The sequence below is a fragment of the Paramisgurnus dabryanus genome, chromosome 4 (assembly GCF_030506205.2).
Source record: "Paramisgurnus dabryanus chromosome 4, PD_genome_1.1, whole genome shotgun sequence".
Taxonomy (NCBI): Eukaryota; Metazoa; Chordata; class Actinopteri; order Cypriniformes; family Cobitidae; genus Paramisgurnus; species Paramisgurnus dabryanus.
Genome location: NC_133340.1, coordinates 30,338,813 through 30,359,311, shown reverse-complemented (window position 1 = coordinate 30,359,311; position 20,499 = coordinate 30,338,813). Strand labels below are relative to the sequence as shown.

The following is a 20,499-nucleotide window of genomic DNA, read 5'->3' as shown; positions in this document are numbered from 1 at the left end:
TATTCCTTTACCTAACACTTTATGTAGGTGAGACCAATAGCATTTTAAGGGGAGATTTTTTTGTCATAAATTCCATATTGAAGTCTCATGTGGCATATATAGGTAGCTGTAGTTTGCAGGGCATTTCAGATTAAAGCGAATCATAAATAACTCACTATACTGTATAAAAAGAAAACATGAATATCACCACCTTTAATGAATCTTTTATTAATTATTTATTAATTGTAAATGTATTTATTTTAGCATTTACTAATAATTTTTTAATCAAAGTTGAAACTGTTAACATTAGTGAATGCACCATGAACCACCGTCAATTACTGTAATGACATAAACAAGAATTAATTAATGATTATATACTCTATATTTTTCATTGTTTGTTTATGTTATATAATGCATTTACTAATGTGAACAAATACAACTTTTTCATATCATATTATTCAGTAAACATAAACAAAAGGGTCGTAAAAGGGTAATTTTACAATAAAATCACAAATGTGAAGCTAAGTGTGTTTGAAACAGTCATGACTTTGAGCAATTTAAAAGAAAGCAATGAAATATTAACACACTGTTGCCAGAAGACTGTGTTCATTCACTTTCTGCCCAGCAAATGAGTCCTCATCTATCTTAATAATCTTCAGAGAAATAGATTCATCTATAAATTTAAATCTTATGCTTAAACTGTTGAAGGGAAACACGATCGACTGCTATATGCTGTCAATCACTGAGTGAATTCTTTATTTTATCGTAAAACTTCAGAGAAACAGATTTTATAATGTGCCGTGGGCTTTTTATGTCTATAATTGTGTATTGTGTCTATATCTGTCATTACATGGACCAGAACAGCACGAAAACAATGTGGATTAAACAAATCACAGTTATATAAATTACACTGACCTTCAAAAAGCGTCTTAAAGAGGTTTTGCTCATAAATGCATGTAAAATAAAGTAATGTGAACTTGAGATTTTTATACTGTTATTTAAACTGCACAGTATGCGCTGCAAATGCAGCCGGTGTGAAAGCACAATGGCCACGCGCAGCAAACGCTCTCCTCACGCGCTGCTCACGCTACGCATACGCGTTGCTCACGCATGCGGTGTGAAACAGGCCTAAATGGTCGTGTTTATATGAGGATATTTGCAAAGACGGGATTTTTGAGGCATATGTGTTATTTAAGGCCAATAAAGCGGCAAAAATACGTACAACACAAGCTCAATGAGAAACGAATGCGCGGCTAGCGTGCTCCTCTGACACAGAAACAGCGGACGCACTGTTGTTTGTGTTTGAATGGCTTAAAATCACTTGTTTTTAAACTGCTGTGCTTAAATATATGTACAAATGTTACGTTTTTATGCCCACACGCAAATGCAACAGCAAGAACCGACAGGTGGATGACATCAAAGTCCCGCGAGAGCATTTCGGAAGCAGTCTCCTATTATGATTCCTCGAATCGCTCTCACAGGATTTGGATGTCATCTGCCTTTTGGTTGTTGTGGCGCCACATGAAGTTACCCACGAGTTAAACAAACCCGTTGTACCAGCCACTGGCTATATCAGCATAGCATTAAAAAGCGTGCCGCGGATGATCAGTAACGTGAGAAATCATTTACCCCCAAAATAGAGGACCCCTTACGTTAGTCATACTGTGCAAAGACACGCAATTACCTGTTTTCTTAGCCCACGAACTGAAAGGCTTGCCAATCTTCATCATTTCGCTAAGCCAAGTCAATCGTCTTTTACACCTTTATCGATCTTCAAAACATCGGAGCCTTCCTGCATTATAAGTTTGACCACGCTAGCTGAAATAAAGTTTTACCTCAGCTTAACGTGATACAGTCAGAAAACCCGGAGTGGATCCGGTCCGTAGTGATTACAGAACGCTTACAGCGGAGAGAGGAACGTGATTCGGCTCCACTCCAGGCTTTGATCACATCCCAGAGATGAAAGATCTTTGATTATTTGCCCAGATATGCAGGTGATTTGAACTAATTTCCAGGCATCATAACATTACAAAAGGCAATCGAAAATTTACTACCTCGTCAGAAGACGCTTACTACTTTTTACTACTTTTTACTGGCCTTAATTTGGCATAATTTAATTTACTACCTTTTACTACTTTTTACAACCCCGCGGAAACCCTGGTGTATGCAGACGTTTGAAGCATTGATTAGGATTGGGGTTTTATTTAGAAAAATGTTGTCCTTGGGTCAACATAATGGGGCGGTTTCCCGGACAGGGTTTAGACTAGTCCTAGACTAAAATAAATTTAAGAGCTGTCCGAACTCAAAACAACTTGCATTGACATATCTTAAAATACATCGGTGCCCTTTGTTTTCCCTCAAAATGCACACAAGTAATGTTTCTAGTAAGGCATGTTTGTTAAAACTAGTTATATTTCATAATTAAACTAAGGCCTAGTCCTGGTTTAAGCTAATCTCTGTCCGCAAACTCTCACGTATGTGTTAAAACTCAACTTTACTTCGGCCTAGTGGCAGTTTCGCAGACAGGTCTTATCCTATTCCCAGACTAAAATGAATGTTTGAGCTGCCCTAATTTTAAAACATCTTGTAATCTTAAAACATAGCAGTGCCATGTTTCTTTCAAAGATATGTTGGTAAAAACTACTTAACTAAGGCCTAGTCCTGGATTCATCTAAACCCTGTATGAGAAACTGCCCCAAAGTTAAAATTGGTTTTATTATAATCATTTATCATCATGTTCCTGGTATGTGATGCCAGAGTCATTTCTGTCTGGAGAACAAACACAGTTTCTAAAAACATTTACAAATTAATGTTTGTTTGTTTTTTTCAGATCAAACCATATTGAAAAAGACAAATCAACAGTAAATCAGCACCTTTCACAAACAAGCAACTGAAGTACAAAAACACATTTGTACGACACAGTAAAGACATGAGAGTGGATCAGAGGATAGTTTGACTAAAAATGATCTGAATTATGAATCTTAACCTTCACAGGGTTAGGGTTTGGTTAGGGAACAAACTCTGACACTGTTGAACTGAAAACTAAATCAGAGCAGACCGTCTGTTTGTCTTCAACAACAACAATATGATATCAAACACCAAACAATTACAATCTGGAGGATTACTACATTTCATTCACTTCAATAAACAGAAAGCCTTCATTTGATAAACACATGAAGAGAAATTTTGTTTCTGCTCAGATTTCAGAAAATGTTTTGGCCGACACCAGGCATTTTACCTTCACATTTCAACATAAATGCTTCTCCGGTTTTCCTTTGTCAGACCCAAAACTAAACCAATAACCCACATTACACTGACAACAGAAAAATTGCAGTTCACTTTGAGATAAATTTAATGAATTTTTTAATGGCTCTTACACTCGATGTAGAAATGTTTTCAATTGTTACATTATCATCATTTACTCCAAAGCTGTCTGAGAGAAAAAATATAAAAAGTCAAAGTTAGCATGACGGCAGAAATACATCACAAACCCTAAACTACAAGCAAACATAATCAGTTCACATCAGGACAAACACCAAATTTCATGAGGCGCGTTTTCCAATAAGTAGAACCTAACAACAAAGCCCAGGGAATGAGACAGCAGCAACAACATAAACAAACAGCTTCTGCGGCCCAAACGTAACTTCAGCATAGAATCAATGACAACAGAGACCTTTTAGAAGCAAAATAATCAAATGACCTAGCTCATATATCATAGAGTTAAAGCGTATTAACCATTCTAACACTGAGGTTACATTACTGTGTAAAAGTAATCTACACAATGTGAGCTACAGATCCTTGAATTCTTGACTGTCTGCCAAATCCACACAGTGGTGATTCATGCACGCCGTCTCCCTTTTGTCTTTTTAAACCCAAACATTTTCCCACAATGCAGCGTATTTGTTTCAGAAGTCAGTCCGATAAACAAGCACAGTCAGGAAGTTAACGCATACGTCTGATGAAACCGTCCACAAAGTGCCCTCCATACAGTAAGTATTGGGACATTAAGACAACCTTACTCTGCTGTGGAGACGAGACATTTGTAAGATGAATATGAGCCAAAAGTACAGGATGTCACATTTTATTAACATTTGATTATTTCAACAAACACAGTGGTTGCCAAAAGTATTAGAACCAAATTTGCTTGATGGGGTTAAGGTTCGGACTTTGAGGGGGCCAGAAGGAAAAATGATCTCATGATCTACAAAGTCATTATTCTTTATAAACCTGAGGCATCAAGAAGAGATTTAGGTGATTTTCATCCTGACATTTGTCATTTATTTAATGCTCAGACTCAAACTGATATAACACATTCTCTGCTTTTCATGTGTGAACCATTAATGCATCAGGACACAGATCATCCTTCAACACGCGTCACAAAAATGTCTCAATATGCTCACATTAGATTGATGTGTGAAACAGGTGAAATTAAATCAAATCTGAGAATGGACCACAGCCTATATTGTCCCAATACTTATGGAGAGCACGGTGTATATACTGTATATATATATATATAACATATATAAATGAAAGCGACCGCTGAATCAACTCCATTCTCAAAGAGATCACAATGTAAAATACCACAAGCATCGACAGATCACAGCTCTGCAACAATCCAGTACTAGATTAAAAAAAATTACTTAATAATAAAAGGCAATACAGGTCTCAGATCAGTTAGTGGAGGGTGTGTGGGTGATAGTGATGTTTGGAGACAGACGGGCCTTTCATGTCGCCCACCACTGAACTGCTGCTATTGTCACACAGTTCTGCATGATGACACCAAAGGAATCTGTGGTTAGGTTTGAAAGAGAACACTACGCTTACTGCATACTACACAGTGTACACTGCACCTACCTACTAGTATTAGAGATTCATAAGTTAAGCAGTTTGTTGCATGCAACAATAAACATTTATCCTTCAACACCATTGATTTCAAACTATTTTTCATTATTTTCTCTTATTTATCAAACTAGGAAAAAAGTGAATTTAGATCCATACTCACAGTTTTCTCATCATATCCTGGAAGATGATGTCAGAAATTATCTACTATAACTAATTCGCTGATGACATCACTAAGCGCACATGATTCAGACTTTATGTGTAGAGATCCTTTAACTGAAACTGGGGTGGTCAAATATAAGAGAGAGAGACGAAATGCTGTGGGTCTCGAGAACCTGGGAATAAGAACTGGGTTAGGGTAAATACTTTCAATTTTCTGAATAAAGACAGAAATTCAGCAACATTAAATGTGTTAATTATATAAAGTTTTTTATAAATATATAGTATCGATGATCTAACAAACCTCAACATATAGAAAAATCCAACTGAGACACAATTTTTTTATAATCACAAAACTTTTTTATGATATCTTAATAATAATTATATACTAATTGTGTGTTTTTTACTTTTTGACTCAGTACATTCATTTTCGAGTACAGGAAACTAATGGTTTTCATCTATAATATTTTATCCAAATAAAACAAACAAAGATGAGATGAGTATTTATTAACAGAAAACATCTATATACTGATAATAAATCACCCATGTTTAATGTTCAGCCAACTTTAATAGCTTTTTTTATATAAAAAAGTTATTAAAGTTTTAGAGATTTGCAAACACAGATAATTTGATTCCTCTGATCACGTGATGAAGAGCATCCCAGCGCCGCGCGTTCACATAAGCGCGTTCATGAGCTTCTCCTCAACGGGCTCATGGATACATACAGCGGCGGGAATCTCGCGCACTTTACCTGACGAGTTTAATCTCCTGCGCGCGTGACCAGGTAAGATTCACTTAATTTCCTTCTGATCGCGTCATAAATCATCACTTCGGCACATTTGCGAGGGAAACGCGTTTATTTTTCTCTTTAATTCTGAGACAGTATTCTTCTAATAATTGATCATTAATAATGCAATGAGATTATAAGCGATGAGTAGACGGCTAGTAGTGTTGAAGTTGTTACTTAATATTTCAAGTACATCAAATTTTCCTCATAACTTACTGATGTTCTCTTTCAGTGAGTGTGTTCATACTTAAACAGGTCAGTGTAACTGTTACTACATGGCGCGGGTTTTTTTTTTTTTTACAAACAATAGGATAACCTAATAAGAAAAATCGGGAAATAAAGGGGAAATGCTTGAATAAAAGATTATAATCCAGTTTTGAATAACAAGATGAAACAGAGAGAACCGTAGGCTAATATTACTGCATTGTCACTTAAATATAGATGTGATATTACGTAACCTGGTGTTCACTAACTAGCTGTTCCAGTGAAGTCATTTAAAGTCACGTGTCTTTATTATTGTTATTATATCTCAGGTGCTCCATCTCGATGGCCTCTTCACTTCAACCCGTTTTGTTGTCCCTTCTGTTGCATGTAACACTGGGCTCGCCCCAAAAACCCCTGTGGCCCATACAGCGCGTGCCCGTGGTATGGCCCCAGCAGACCCAGGACCTCGCGCCTCCTCGCTTCCTGCACCAGGCTCAGCTGCAGGTGACCTCTTCCTGCGGTCCCGAGTGCCACAAGCAAGCCCCTACGGCCAGCTACTGGGACCTGCGGCGCTTCTTATCCTACGAAACGCTGCATTCCAGCGGTCAGTTGACCGAGACCGACGTTGGCATTTACGGATTTGACAAGAACGCCTTAGAGACTCCTGCCGGTCACTCTCGTGCTAAACGTCAGATTTTTGGCCACGATAGTCGCTTCAGTATAGTCGGGCATGACTTCCTGTTGAATTATCCTTTCTCTGCGGCCGTGAAGGTGTCGACCGGCTGCTCTGGTACGTTAGTGGGCGATCGGCACGTACTCACGGCGGCGCACTGCGTTCACGACGGCAAGAATTATGTGAAAGGTGCCCAGAGGTTGAGAGTGGGTTTCCTTAAACCACAGCATAAAGATCCATCGGGGAAAAACGGCACAAACAGTAGAGCAAAGACGAAGTTTCAGTGGATCAGAGTAAAGCGCACACACGTACCAAAGGGATGGATTAAGGGCACGGCCAATGACATCGGCATGGATTATGACTATTCTCTACTTGAGCTCAAGAAGGCCCACAAACGCAGGCACATGAAACTGGGCATCAGTCCCTCGGCCAAGCGGCTACCTGGAAAACGAGTGCAGTTTTCTGGTTTCGACAACGACCGTCCAGGCAACCTGGTTTACCGCTTCTGTGAGGCCCGAGACGAAACGTATGACCTGCTATACCAGCGCTGCGACGCTCAGCCCGGCGCGAGCGGCTCTGGAGTTTACGCACGCATGTGGAACAGCAGACGGCGCCGATGGGAGCGTAAAGTCATCGGGATTTTCTCCGGGCACCAGTGGGTGGATCTCAAAGGTGCTCCTCAAGAGTTCAACGTGGCGGTGCGCATCACTCCTCTTAAATACGCTCAGATCTGCTACTGGATCAAGGGAAACTATGTAGACTGCAGAGAAGGATGACATGAATTTTCTCACAGCAGATCCACTCCAATGTCAAGCAACAAGAATCGCACAGTTTCACAAGAATTCATCAGTGTGCTGTGGCATCAACTAATCAAACTCTCTGGCATACAGATATTTGTTTTCTAAGCCAAATAATATTTTGTTCTAAAATTAAACAATGTGCCTTTGAATGAAAACAGACCTAATACACTTCCAAACAAGAACCAACTAATGCACAGTATTCTGCTCCTCTGTGTGTAGTTCTGCCTTTATGAAAAAGCAGAACTAATAGTAACACAGACACACAAATACAGACAAACACACACAAGATTCTGGGAACTGATGGCAAATTTCTGTGAAATGCTTGTATTTGAATGCACTGATGGGTGGACTGAAACCTGTCAATCAAATGTCACATATAGTGGGCAAACTACTGTTAGAGATACTGACTGTGTGTCTGTGTCTCCCTCTAGTGGTTAAATTCAGTCACAGCACAATGTACAACAAGACTTGAGTGGATATAAACATGTAGACAAGCACATATATTCAACTAATAATCATTCAGGATTTTGATGCACTGATATACAATAAATACAAAAAACATTTCACTTCATTATTGACATCCTGCTGTAAGTTTGTTATTAGACTGAAAACTGTCACGCACCACATACTGTATGCAAGAGAAATGAAGACATTAATTCTGCTCATGTAGAGCTCAATGGTAAAAGGTCAAGGGTTTAAACCAGCAAACACACATAATGATATGAGCTTTAATGCACTGCAAGTCACTTTGGATAAAAGCTTCCCTGTCAAATCCATAAATGTAAGAATTACATTATAATCTGTGAAGATGTACATAGACAAGACTGTCATGAAAAGTCTTTTGAAAGTAGGTTTCTTTTTACATCAGTTAAAACACAGAAAATATGATGCATTTAATTTGATATTTGCATCTGCTAAATATAAATGTGGACATTGGGGTTGAAATATGACCTGGACATGATCTGAATATACAGATTCACTTCTGAAAGAGATGAGACACAGGCAGTTTTTTTTCCGCATTTATTCTGGATGTCACTGAAATTTTAAAACAATGCTGTTTTGTAAAATACTGCAAGCTGGATCGCCCACAGGGCTCGGCCACTCAGAACGACAGGACGGCCACTGGGATTTGGCACAGAGTTAACACGAAGAGGGAATAAAGATCCTAGCAGAAAACAGACTCTGTGTCTGACCGTACTTTCTTCTTCTCTACACAGACTGATGGAAACAAATGAACAGATCACACACCAACACAGTAAGGATGGAAACAATAATACAGCGCTCACAACGCACTAGATCAATTCCCGTTTTGTGATTGGTCAGTTCAGGGAGGGGCTTGTGGAATTGGCTTTTCTGCTTTCTTCTTTGGCAGAATTTGGACATCACATAAAACACTGACCGTCTCCCCCTCGTTTACAACTCGAGAGAAGAGGATACGACATCCCGGCATAATGCACGAGTTATGATGTTTTTTTTTTGTGTAACAGTATACAAAATAAAATATTTTATTAAATAGATACAAACGTTGCATGAAAAACGAACCGTATCAAAAGCAAAAATTGAGCAAAAGAAGTTTGCAGTCTCTACCAGAGTCTTCGCAGCCAAACGTTCCTTTGACGTTCATAAAGTTCATCTCATCTGCACTTTCACTGCGATTTGATTCCCAAACCGCCACCGGCAAGCGGGTACGAGTACGCCTTACCCAGCACGATACGATCACGCAACAGCTTGAAGAGGACGTAGTAGTTGCAGATGAGAACGAGTCCCAGCGAGAGCGTGTGGTTCCAGCGCTCGGACCGCAGCAGCGAGTACAGCTGATACAGTACCACGCTCGACTCGATCCCGATCAGAAGATTCAAAATCCGCAGGGGTTTGTGGAAGAGAAACTAGACAGAAGAGCACAGCGGTGATCATAACTTAGACGCTAACAAACACAACATGATCTGAAGTGTGAAGAGAAGACCTTTCAGTGATATAAACGACATATTAATGTGAAAGCGACCAGAAGAGAAATCTAGAGCCGCTAGTTAATAACACATTCATATGATACGTGATGATCACCTGTGACTGCTGAGACAGAAACTCTTAACTGTTAAAACCACATAAAAACAAAAAGCATCAACAAATATCCCGATTTATACTCACTGACTGTTGATGAGGGCAGAAAAACTGTGACCATGATGCTTCTTTTCAAATATTCATTTAATATTAATGTCATCCTACAAGTGATCGTCAAAGAGTAAATATGAAAAGTACTCACATAAAATCTGGCATGCGAGACATCTGAGGGGAACGCTACATTGTGTGGTCCGACGGCCTTATAAAGACATCTGCTGTGCCGCACAAGAACACCCTGCGGCCAGATGGTGCTGTCAGACCATCTAACCAAAAATACAAACATGAAAATGTATCATTTGTACTACTTTAAATATTTGGCAAATATTCTTCTGCATACACTCAATTTAAATGGATTTATTTAATTAAAATAAAAGTACACCCTCTGTAAAGTCACTGAAAACATTACTACGCACACTTGGGATTCCTCAGGGTGTACGTGCGGTACGGAGACGATCACTCACATGTGCTGCGGGGTGTTGCTATAGGAACCAGGTTCCAGTCTCTGCCAGCGGCCCAGATGCGCAGCCGAGCGATGCAGGAGGTCGCAGTAACTGGGAGGGAGCAGCTGACACATCAGCATAACAAACGCATTGATCCACACCATGATCAGATGCTCGCACGACCAGCGCATGTCGTAGTACTGCGTACTCTGGAAAACAAGGACGGCATTTGCTTAATCTGCGTGCTTTAATGTGGACCGGTGGCAAGCAAAAAAATATAGCACGAGCTCCACAAGATCTGAGGTTACTGCTGGATGAACCGACAGTGAAATGAAATGAAAGACGGGGGCTCACATTGACAAAGCACAGCGGTAGAAAGGCCACGTAGTAAGCGCTGAAGAGCGAGTTGAAGAGCACTTCTTTAATCCGCCGGTTAAAGTCGGTCTTCAGCTCTTCGACTTCGCTGCGGATGAGCTCGGGTGATGGAGGGCAGGTGTGGATCGGGCTGTGGGCGGGACTAGTGAACTGTTCTCGAAGGTTTTCCCGCAGTAGGGTGAGAAAGTCTTTGGGGCGGAGGGTCCCGTCCTGCTCTGAGAAGCTGCAGTCGGTCGGGGTGACTTGAGCGCGACCCTCTTGATGAAAGCAGCATAACGGCACGTACACTCCGAACCTGATCGAGCCAAAGAAAACGTTAGCCCACTTTACTACTTCACATGATGGACAGAAGACAAAAACAATAAAGCAAGCAAGAAATACAGCTGCAAATATAAGTCCAAACACACCAGTGGCCAAATAGATTTAATACGATTCAAGGGCTTCTGCTACAGACTCTAACCTAAAAAATATTGACTATAAAACAGGAAAACCAAAAGCAAACACAGCATGTATGTGCGCAGAGACCGACTGAGCACCGAATGAACCAAACGTGCTGCATGCACTTGAATACGCTGAATGAACTAAATAAACGTGCAGGTTGTGACCGTCATGCCTTTGATCATAGCACCTTAACCCCAGAGTTGCTCTCCACGCGTTGCTGCATGTCTTCGTGTGGGTTCACCACTCACTAGGATGGGTTAAATGCAGAGGTCACATTTCAAGTACAGGTTACCATTAGGGCTGGGCCGAAACCACTTTTGTCTGATACCGATGTCAATACCCTAACCTTGAGTATCTGTCGATATCGATCCAATACCATCTCTATCATCCTTTTATTCAATTAAGCTGCACATACCACATTTGTTAGCCCTACAAAAAGCATCAAGCTTAAACAGAGCTACAGAACTCAAACGTTTTTACTGTGCAACAAATGACTGTGCAAACTGAAGACTCAGTGAAACCTTGTGCGATACTGCTGCTTCATTTTTATTTAAATATTTCAAACAGACTAGTAGCAACATTTTTAGTTCGTCAGCACAAAAATTCAAAATGAAATTTAAGGTCTAACTTTGGACAATTTAAAGTGCCGCTTTGTGCAAATTCGTGTTACTCAGCAAGTTGCGGTTTACACCAAGTCGCCATGACAAGGTCCTTGTTGGTATCGGATCGGATTGTACTTCCCGACTTCTACAATATTCGTTCCAGCCAATATCGGTCTAATATCGATACGGAATATCAGATCGCCCCAGCCCTGGTATCCATCCTAGTCACAAACACTCACTGAATAAACAGAACAGACCTCGCTGCATGCAGTGATGGGAAACTTCAGCAAACAGTGACTGCATCAGTTTCTAAACATCGATCTGCCTTTTCCAAAGAATCAGCATTTTTAGCCCAAGCCTTTCAACGGCATCCCGAGAATAAAAGGGAATTGTTTTGATTGGAAATGTCGTCTTTGGTTAGTAGGGCACTCACGGATAGCACAGGAAGAGCAAGTTGAGAACGGAGTAACTCTTGAAGAGGTTGAGAAGAGTCCAGCACAAAACCCAGCCACACAGCGTCAGGAGGATCAGACGGGCCGCTATCAGAACCACATACTGCACAAAAGATGAGGGACTCGTCTGAGATGCCTTGAAACAGAAAACACAAACATGATCAAAAAGATTCATTTAACAAGACACAAGATAACTGAATCATACTAAAGTAACGTATGAAACTCTGTAATGCACAACTGACATGAACATGTACATTTCAGCAAATGTTTCACTTAATATCTTGGCAGCACATACACTTATTTAAATGGGACATATCATAAAAAAATCTGACTTTCTCCATGTTAAAGTGCTATAATTAATTAAGTCCCCAGTGCTTTTATTAACCTAGAACATGTAAAAAAGATCAACCCAGTAACTTAGTTTTGGTGAACCATTCTCTGAGAGCATATGAAAAGTAGCTCATTGAAATTTGGCTCCCCAGTGATGTCAGAAGGGGATCTTATTATAATAATACAGCCCCTTAATATGCCCTATCCAACCACGGCACTGCACAGACCAGCTCATTTGCATTTTAAAGGACACTCAAAACAGCATATTTTTGCTCACACCTACAAAGTGGCAATTTTAACATCTTATAATAAATGATCTAGATGATATTTTGAGTAAAAACTTCACATACACACTCTGGAGAAACCAAAGATTGATTTGACATCTTAACATCTTGTGAAATATCCCTTTTAGGAACCACACAAGAACCAATGAGATTTGCTATCATATTTTCATGTAGTGTGTTGTTTATACATGATTTGATTTTAACTAATTCTAAAATACATAATAATAATTATCAAGAATCATAAAATAATACTTGATGAATAATAATAATAATAATAACAACACCACTTCATATTTCACCCAGCTCTTTCATATGTATTCAAAGCATTTAAATGCCATACAAGTCAGACAGAAATAATTGGTTATACTTTGGCAGCCTGTTTTTAAGAGCACAGCGAGTAATGATATGTAAATGTAACTAGCATGATAACGGACAACAAAATACCCTCCTTCAAAACTTCCTCTTTTTAACACACAAACAGAGACTGTGGAAAAGCCATATGGTAAATATTGTTGTAACCCTCACGCTAAACATAACCAAAGTGTCAAAAAAGCAGTTGAGCTTGTGAGTGACGGAGTATTTCTGGGCCAAACTCACTCAGGTATTGGAAAGTTTTTTTCTGAACGAAGGTATCAGTTAGGACTTATTGTCCCCATATTCCTTTAATGGGCTTTTACCCCCAGAAAAGGACATCTGCCCTGCACGTCATGTGAGAGCAAAACCCGCATAGGTATCACTGCACAGCACGCAACAACTTTGTTTTCGACAAAAGAAGTGTGTTTTTGGATGTAAGAAGAAGAATTCCCTGTCTTAAGACAACAGGGCATGCAGTTCATTTTCCCAGACAGCAACGCAATTGGGAATGGGTTTATGTTTGTTCCCTGGTTGCATTTCAGAGAGGATTGCTTTACAAACAAGGCTCAGTTTGACGCCGGATTTGCCACTTGTTTACAACTGATAGAGCGGTCTCTCAACTTTAAAATATCCTGTTTAGGATGTTTCAAAGAATAATCCTGATGACTTCTGAAGCAAAGCGATACGTTCATGATAGAAACTGACTCTGTTGTGAGCATACTGTATTACCGGTACGTCATGTGGTAATGTTTTAATATGGTGACACGTTGATAACGTCAAATCTCAATGGTTTTTGTGTCATGATGAAACACACATCAGATCAAGTTTTCGTATGTGACTGAAAAAATGAAGTCTGGGATGGCAGAGTAAATTTAAAACATGAGAGAATTTTCATGAACTTTACTTTAAAGATTACAACATGATAAAAGTTTGACTGAAATAGGAAAAGAAGAATAATAAAAGTAAAGTTTCTTGTTAACAATGATCCTGGCACACCTGGATGACATACACTTACTCATCTATTAAAAGATAAATTGGCAAATGAAACACAAAACAATGGAGTTTATGTGTGTGAATATAGGCACACCTCGGAGATGATTGTCCACACCAGTCTTCTGGCCAACATCACGGTGATAAAGATGGCCAGATGATTCTTCACACAGGAAAAGATTATTTCACATTACACATCACTGTCAATCAATGATTCATTTCAATTAAATGAGTAAGAAGGGCTGATGAACATGAATATATTATTATTATATCTGAAGAGTTGTACCAGCGATGCAGAAGCTGAGTGGTGGGTGTATGTGGACCACCACACCGTCCTGTAGATGTTGATGTACTGAACGAACAGCGCCACCAGCAGGTAGAGAAAGAGCAGAGACTCAAACAGCAGGTTACTGTCCAGAGGAAGATTGGGAATTCGGGAATGGCGGACGGGTTCTGGAGTGATGAGGGCTGTTATGGGCGGAGCCGACAGACCCACTGAATTAATGCTCCTGCACCATGACACAGATATTAAAGTCAGATCTACTGGAATCAGGGCTTGACATTAACATTGAAATGTGCGCAGTGGTGTGTAACACTGACACACTTTGGCAGGTTGATTTATACATACACAAATACACACACACACTTCATGAGTTCAGCTTTGTGCAGACTGATCTGCGTATGACATCCAAGCACTGAAAGAGAGATTCAAAAGCCATCTCTTGTACACACGCACCATGCTTTTAAATCACTCGTGGCATTTTGATGTCATACTACGATCTTAATAGAAAAACTGCCCAAAACTAAAATCTTATCATAGCCTAACATCTGATAATGAACTGCAGTGTTACACATTTTGATTTGAATGTGTATAGTAGTCATATATGGTGTCGTGTACTTAAAAGGTTCGAACTGAAGTAAAATTTGTGAAAATGCTGTGCGCTACCCAGGTGAAAAAGTAGTACACTTCCATAGTGTACTTAAAGTGCTCTATTATCGCAGACTAATTTTGAACTTAATATACTAAAAATTCTTCTTTAGTACTTCTAAAGATTATCTAAGTATACGTATCTGTGCTATTTTAAGACACCATGAATATGTTACTTCATATTTACGGTGTCTTAAAATAGCACAGTGAAGTACACTTAGATGTTCTTAAGTTTATCTCAAGAAGTACTAAAGAAGAATTTTATTAAGTACAAAATTTAAATACACTTTGGAAGTATACTTCTTTATCACCTGGTTAGTAACTTTGGAAAACTAATGATCAGAGTGGCTTATTTGAGCAAAGTTAATGTCAGGCTCTGACTAGAATAATGTCTCATTGATCATACAAGAGTCATACAGCTGGGTTTTGTTCTGGTGGCTCTGACCAATAAAGAAAAAACACAAGTGCTGTCACGTGCGGCGCATCACCTGCACCTGAGGTTCGTCCCATTGCTGAGGCCGCCGCCGCCGACCAGCGTCTGCGGGGACGGCAATGCTGAGCGACTCAACTGCTGTCTACTCGGACCCCTGCGGCCACCAGGCATCTCCAGCTTCCACGGCAACCGCGATGCCAGCCGCTCCTAGTGACCACGTCCTTACGTCTCGGCCCAATGCAGCCCGGCCACTGCAGCAAAAACACACAGCTATAAAATACAGTCAGAATATAACAACACATACTACAGTGAAAAGCAGATAACTCGCTCTCTAAATATAATAGATAGACATCCACACACACACTCATCCATACAAGTGTTACTTTCATCTCGACAGGATCTCACATTTAAACACGATTTACTTTGATTTTGAAAAACTCTGAGAGGTCAAACTTCAGTATGTGTCACTAAATAACCTGTAGATTGATCAGTTCTGTAACACATGAAACCAGAAACGAAACAGTGAGTAAATAACGCAAAATTTCTCAGGTCTGTCAGGGGTTATGTGCAAAAAGATTCTGTCATAGTTTGGGATGCAAATTTTATCAGGGATCGGAGAAAATTGCTTCTTTACTTTCATTCTGTTCTCTAAAATAAAATGATTTGGCTCTTCCGTTAAGTTTTCGCGATTCATGCAGAATCTGAAAAACAAAAAATACAACATCTGCGGCTGCAAGCAATTAACGTGCAGACCGGGACAATGCAAAAATCAAAGAGGCTTGTGTTTGTAGTGCTCCCTTCATTTCAGGTAAGTCATCATTTTTCAGCCCTGTTAGATTAAACTAGAAAGCCTAAATGGTATGAACAGTTTGACCCCATGCTGCGCGTTCACCCGATAGTCATTCAATGTTTACAAACCTTAAAGGCGTCTATAGTAATATTCTTACTTTCAGTTTTTCCTCCACCTGAAAAGGTCACGCTGTGAGATATTATAAAGATCATCTATTGGTCACACATCTTCACGAATACAAATTCGTATGTCCGAGTTCAGCGTTGTCATCGCTGGTCTCATAAATGAGCCGTTTCATTCGACATGTCTGTTTTACTGAAAAGAGGAACTGTGATGAAGTGTCAAGAGGAAAACTCACATACCGTACCACTGCATCACACTTAAAATGATGACAAAGACCGTCTCAAACAGACTACCTCCACTGCTCTCTGGTTTGAACACACAAAGAGTTTTTCAAGACTTTTGTCTGTGGCCACGTACACACTGCAAAGTTTCAGCCACATTTACTGTGCAGCTAGGCATGTTGTGTATAAACTGAATTTGTCTTCTGTCTGAATTCAGTGCGAGCTGAACACGCATCACATCACAAAGCAGCAGGTGTCAGATTTCATTTATTACTGTCCGAGCGTGTGAGCAAGCTGACTGACAATAATGATGGCTTGCTTACTCGTTTTCTTATAATATACATATGAGAGCCTGCGATTCTCATCAGTAAAGCCGGTTCAGTGATTCAGATTGAGCGGCATTTACTAGACAGAGCCGTATTTCACCTAGAAGCTAGGCAAAATCGCTTTCATAATTGAAGTCAATTTTCCACGATTATGAACGCGATTTTGCCTAGCTTTCTGTGAAATGCAGCTCTTTGTAGTAAATGCCGCTCCATCTGAAAGCAACTGATGGTGATTTACTACTAATCACCAAAGCGGCTTTACTGATGAGAACGCAGGCGATTTTTTTCACCAGCTCTAATACATATATAATGTTTAAAGTCACCATGAAACAGAAGTGGCGATTGTCTAATTTTCCTCGTGGTGACGTATATCCACTTCTGAAATAAAAGTAGGGCTGACTTGAATTCATACATCGAGAACTGATTGGATCGTTTGAATTTAGGTCATGTTGCTAATTGCTAATCAATGAAATCTTTTCCCAGTGGGGCTGCTCACCTGCCATACCAAAGTCAAAATGTATTTATATAGCACCATTTATTTATACAGGAAAGCTGACCAATGTGCTTTACAAAACAATTAAATATCACACAATAGATAAAACAAAGAAAAATTGAGAGACAGGTTACAAATTATTAAAAGCAACTGAATAAAAATATGTTTTCAGGCGTGATTTGAAAACTGAAAAGGTAGATGCATATGACCGGAAGTAAAGAGAGATCGTTTCCAGGAGGGGACTTGAGTTTTTGATTAAAGATTATGAGGGCGCATGAATAAAAAAAAAGCTGACAGATAAGCCATTTGTAAAAATCCCTTGTGCACGTTCATGGACATTTGCATTCCGAATCGCCTCCAATGATCCATATATAGTGACAACACCTCCCTTTATAAGTCACATGGTTGTGCTTTTTCCCTTACCGCAATAATGGCGAAGAGAGCGAAAAGGACGAACTTTACAGACACAGAAATTGAGTTAATGGTGAATGAGGTTGAATCCAAATAACAAATACTGTTTGGTTCACTTAGTGCAGGAGGAACGACTAACAAAAGAAAACAAATCTGCATGCGAACATGTTACCAGTGGGGTAATTCCGTTGGGTATGAGGAGAGAACACTTCCAGAAATAAAAAAAGTGGTTTGACATTAAATTATCCGCCAAAAAAACGTGTCACAGCAGTTAAATCAGTGCAACTGGAGCAGGACAGACAACAACAGAATTTTCCACCTTGGACAGCCACATATAACCAGCATCATCGGCGGGATCTTTGAAAACGCACTCCAGGCGGAATGGGTGATTTGCCAAGTCTTCCAATAACGCAAGATAAGCCATCGCACTGAGTCAAGCATTTGTCGGAGCTTTCATTTATAGGGGTAGACACCAATTTGACTAAAAATCACAAAGAAATCATTAACTTCAACACTGGTTTGCTGTTGCTATATTGACACAATAATAAAAACACACTTCTTTACTACACAGGATCATCCCCAGTGTGTATCACTATTCTACCACCAGATTCTGTGCGTAAGCATGCCCCGAGGTGTCCGTATATTTACACACATTTCTACGTATAAGTGCAATTTGATCAATTCCACACTTTGCGTAAAACTGTTCCTACACACAGAATCTACGCACACTTCTGTTCATACGTACGATTGATAAATGAGGCACCTGGACTCGTAATGCGCGTGACTCAAAGATTTCCTTGCACTTGAGATTTTGTTATTCGTGCAGGGGTTTAAAAAAACAGTGAGTGAGTTGGAACCGTTTCCTAGCATGCAAAAAATATCAAAGCACCTGGGCATGACGCTCTCAAAATAATGGTTTCATGTTTAAGAAGGTTGCAGCCGTGACCATATTCGTGTGATTTAAGTGGAACATTTTCTGTAGACACAAAGTACTGAAACTTAGTAATTAAATAACAATAATCATACACGCACAGAAAATAAACTCCTATATAAGATTAATGGACCGCCCCCCCCTTTTGCGGAAGGCTATTTTTTCTCCAGAAGCACTTGAACACAGGATGGAAGACATTAAATTATGATTAACATTGACTTTGTGTATAGTTCTTATCATAAACCATATGCACTTTTGTAACTTTCACCAGCAAAATAAAGAATAAAATATAACAAAGTGCGGTGATGATGATGATGATGACCTCAGCACCGCGGTAGGCATCTCATTACTGCTGTGATGCGGTTATCATCACAGCCTTAGTTCACACCGCCGCCGGCGAGAGCGTCAAAGTAGCCAAAACGTGTTCATTTATAGGAGTCGACAACGAACAGCTGCGCGTCTTGGACGTATGAGAGTCAGACTCACCGTCAATCATCTGACACCGTAATCAATCAGACTCGCCGTCAATCATCTGACACCGTAATCAATCAGACTCGCCGTTAATCATCTGACACCGTAATCAATCAGACTCGCCGTCAATCATCTGACTCCGTAATCAATCAGACTCGCCGTCAATCATCTGACTCCGTAATCAATCAGACTCGCCGTCAATCATCTGACACCGTAATCAATCAGACTCGCCGTCAATCATCTGACACCGTAATCAATCAGACTCACCGTCAATCATCTGACTCTGTAATCAATCAGACTCACCGTCAATCATCTGACTCTGTAATCAATCAGACTCACTGATTATTTTTGACAGGTAAAATGTCAGCTCACCACGGTTATCTCAGTTGATTTTTTTATGTGACATTGAGATGTTTTGGTAAAGGGGGTGTGTCTAATTGAGTCATTAGGCCAGAAGGACATCTACTAACAGCACTTCACACTTTAAATTAAACACATTGCTTTAGAATAGCTGTGTTTATTATCTTCCTATTAAAAAAAAAAACAGGATAACAAGCCATTAATTGCCAAACCAATATAATATGTTAAACCATATAAATGATCAATTCAACAAATTAACACAAACGAATGCATCGACCTTGAGATATAATACCAACATAAAGAGATTAAACCAAACTATCAACACAAACAGACAAACGCATGAACTCAAACAGACTCGTGTAACAACTTCACTGACAGACAAACAAACAAACGCCTAAGTTAAACCAGCAACAGACAGGAAATAAACACAGTGGTTGGTTAGTCGCTGGTAATCTCTGGAACTGAATTAAACTGAATTGTTTGGGGTTTTTACATATCAATATCCACGAGCTGAAGTCCGTCGGTAAATCGCGATACTCACCGCACATGAATCATGAGCGCGCACATCAGTCACCCAAACTCAACAACATCTGGTTCTCTTTCTTTCACACCACGAGACGCTGAGACGCTGTTGAGATCCTGATGAGACCGTCGGGAGTTTGGGCTTTGTGCGCGTTATAGCGCTCTTGCGCTGCGAGTTATTAACGGTTTACGATACAAAACAAAAAGTTAGAGAAGTTCCGCGTGCAGCCGTTACTGCGGACAGACCGACGTGGCAAACCGACGTCTGCGTCACGTGACGTCATCAGCCCAGCGACGCCACGAGCCTAGGGCGCAGGCGCAGTACAGGAGGAAAAAAGTGTGTGAAATGAATCGCTTTGGTCAGCTATCTGCTTTTTGTTTATGCATATAGTTCCTCTAGATATATACAGGTTTCTCTCAAGAGGTCGCATTTCTAGACTGCATACTTCATACTTTTATTTCAGAATATAAACAATTATACAGTAAACTATTATTTTTATTTAACGTTTATCGTAAATTGTTGTAATATGCTTATGACTTGTGAATGTAATGCTCAGACAACTTAACTAAACCAGGTTTGATGACGTAAGCAGCCTCCATATGCGACCTCCGCAGGATGCAGCCTTGTTGACAAACGGCCAGAATTAACTTAACAATGAACAA

General features: G+C 39.8%; 2 protein-coding genes across 3 annotated transcripts; one reads left to right on the top strand and one right to left on the bottom strand.

The window, feature by feature from the left end:
• Positions 1-5,603: 5,603 nt before the first annotated feature.
• Positions 5,604-8,012, top strand: LOC135735584 (serine protease 23-like). Its single transcript, XM_065253996.2, has 2 exons — positions 5,604-5,761; positions 6,298-8,012. Exon 2 carries the CDS (start codon positions 6,311-6,313, stop codon positions 7,415-7,417), a length of 1,107 nt encoding a protein of 368 aa, XP_065110068.1. The 5' UTR covers positions 5,604-5,761; positions 6,298-6,310; the 3' UTR covers positions 7,418-8,012.
• Positions 8,013-8,118: 106 nt separating this feature from the next.
• On the bottom strand, positions 8,119-20,114 carry tmem39a (transmembrane protein 39A). 2 transcript variants are annotated; one of them, XM_065253995.2, is made up of 9 exons: positions 19,856-20,114; positions 15,250-15,439; positions 14,114-14,336; positions 13,925-13,990; positions 11,851-12,005; positions 10,354-10,669; positions 10,021-10,208; positions 9,702-9,822; positions 8,119-9,327 (listed from the first exon to the last, which is right to left on the bottom strand). In XM_065253995.2, exons 2-9 carry the CDS (start codon positions 15,357-15,359, stop codon positions 9,088-9,090), a joined length of 1,419 nt encoding a protein of 472 aa, XP_065110067.1. In that variant the 5' UTR covers positions 15,360-15,439; positions 19,856-20,114; the 3' UTR covers positions 8,119-9,087. The 2 variants fall into 2 exon arrangements, with proteins under 2 accessions (XP_065110067.1, XP_065110066.1); XM_065253994.2 differs by having other exon boundaries at positions 15,244-15,439; positions 19,856-20,112.
• Positions 20,115-20,499: the final 385 nt, after the last annotated feature.

Bases quoted from the DNA above. Each gene is read 5' to 3' on its own strand.
- LOC135735584 (XM_065253996.2), top strand. From the start codon at position 6,311: ATGGCCTCTTCACTTCAACCCGTTTTGTTGTCCCTTCTGTTGCATGTA.
- tmem39a (XM_065253994.2), bottom strand. From the start codon at position 15,359: ATGCCTGGTGGCCGCAGGGGTCCGAGTAGACAGCAGTTGAGTCGCTCA. The intron at 14,337-15,243 runs GTGATGCGCCGC...GTCATGGTGCAG, and splicing joins GGGACGAACCTCAGGTGCAG to GAGCATTAATTCAGTGGGTC. The intron at 9,823-10,020 runs GTGAGTGATCGT...ATTTTTGGTTAG, and splicing joins AGCAACACCCCGCAGCACAT to ATGGTCTGACAGCACCATCT.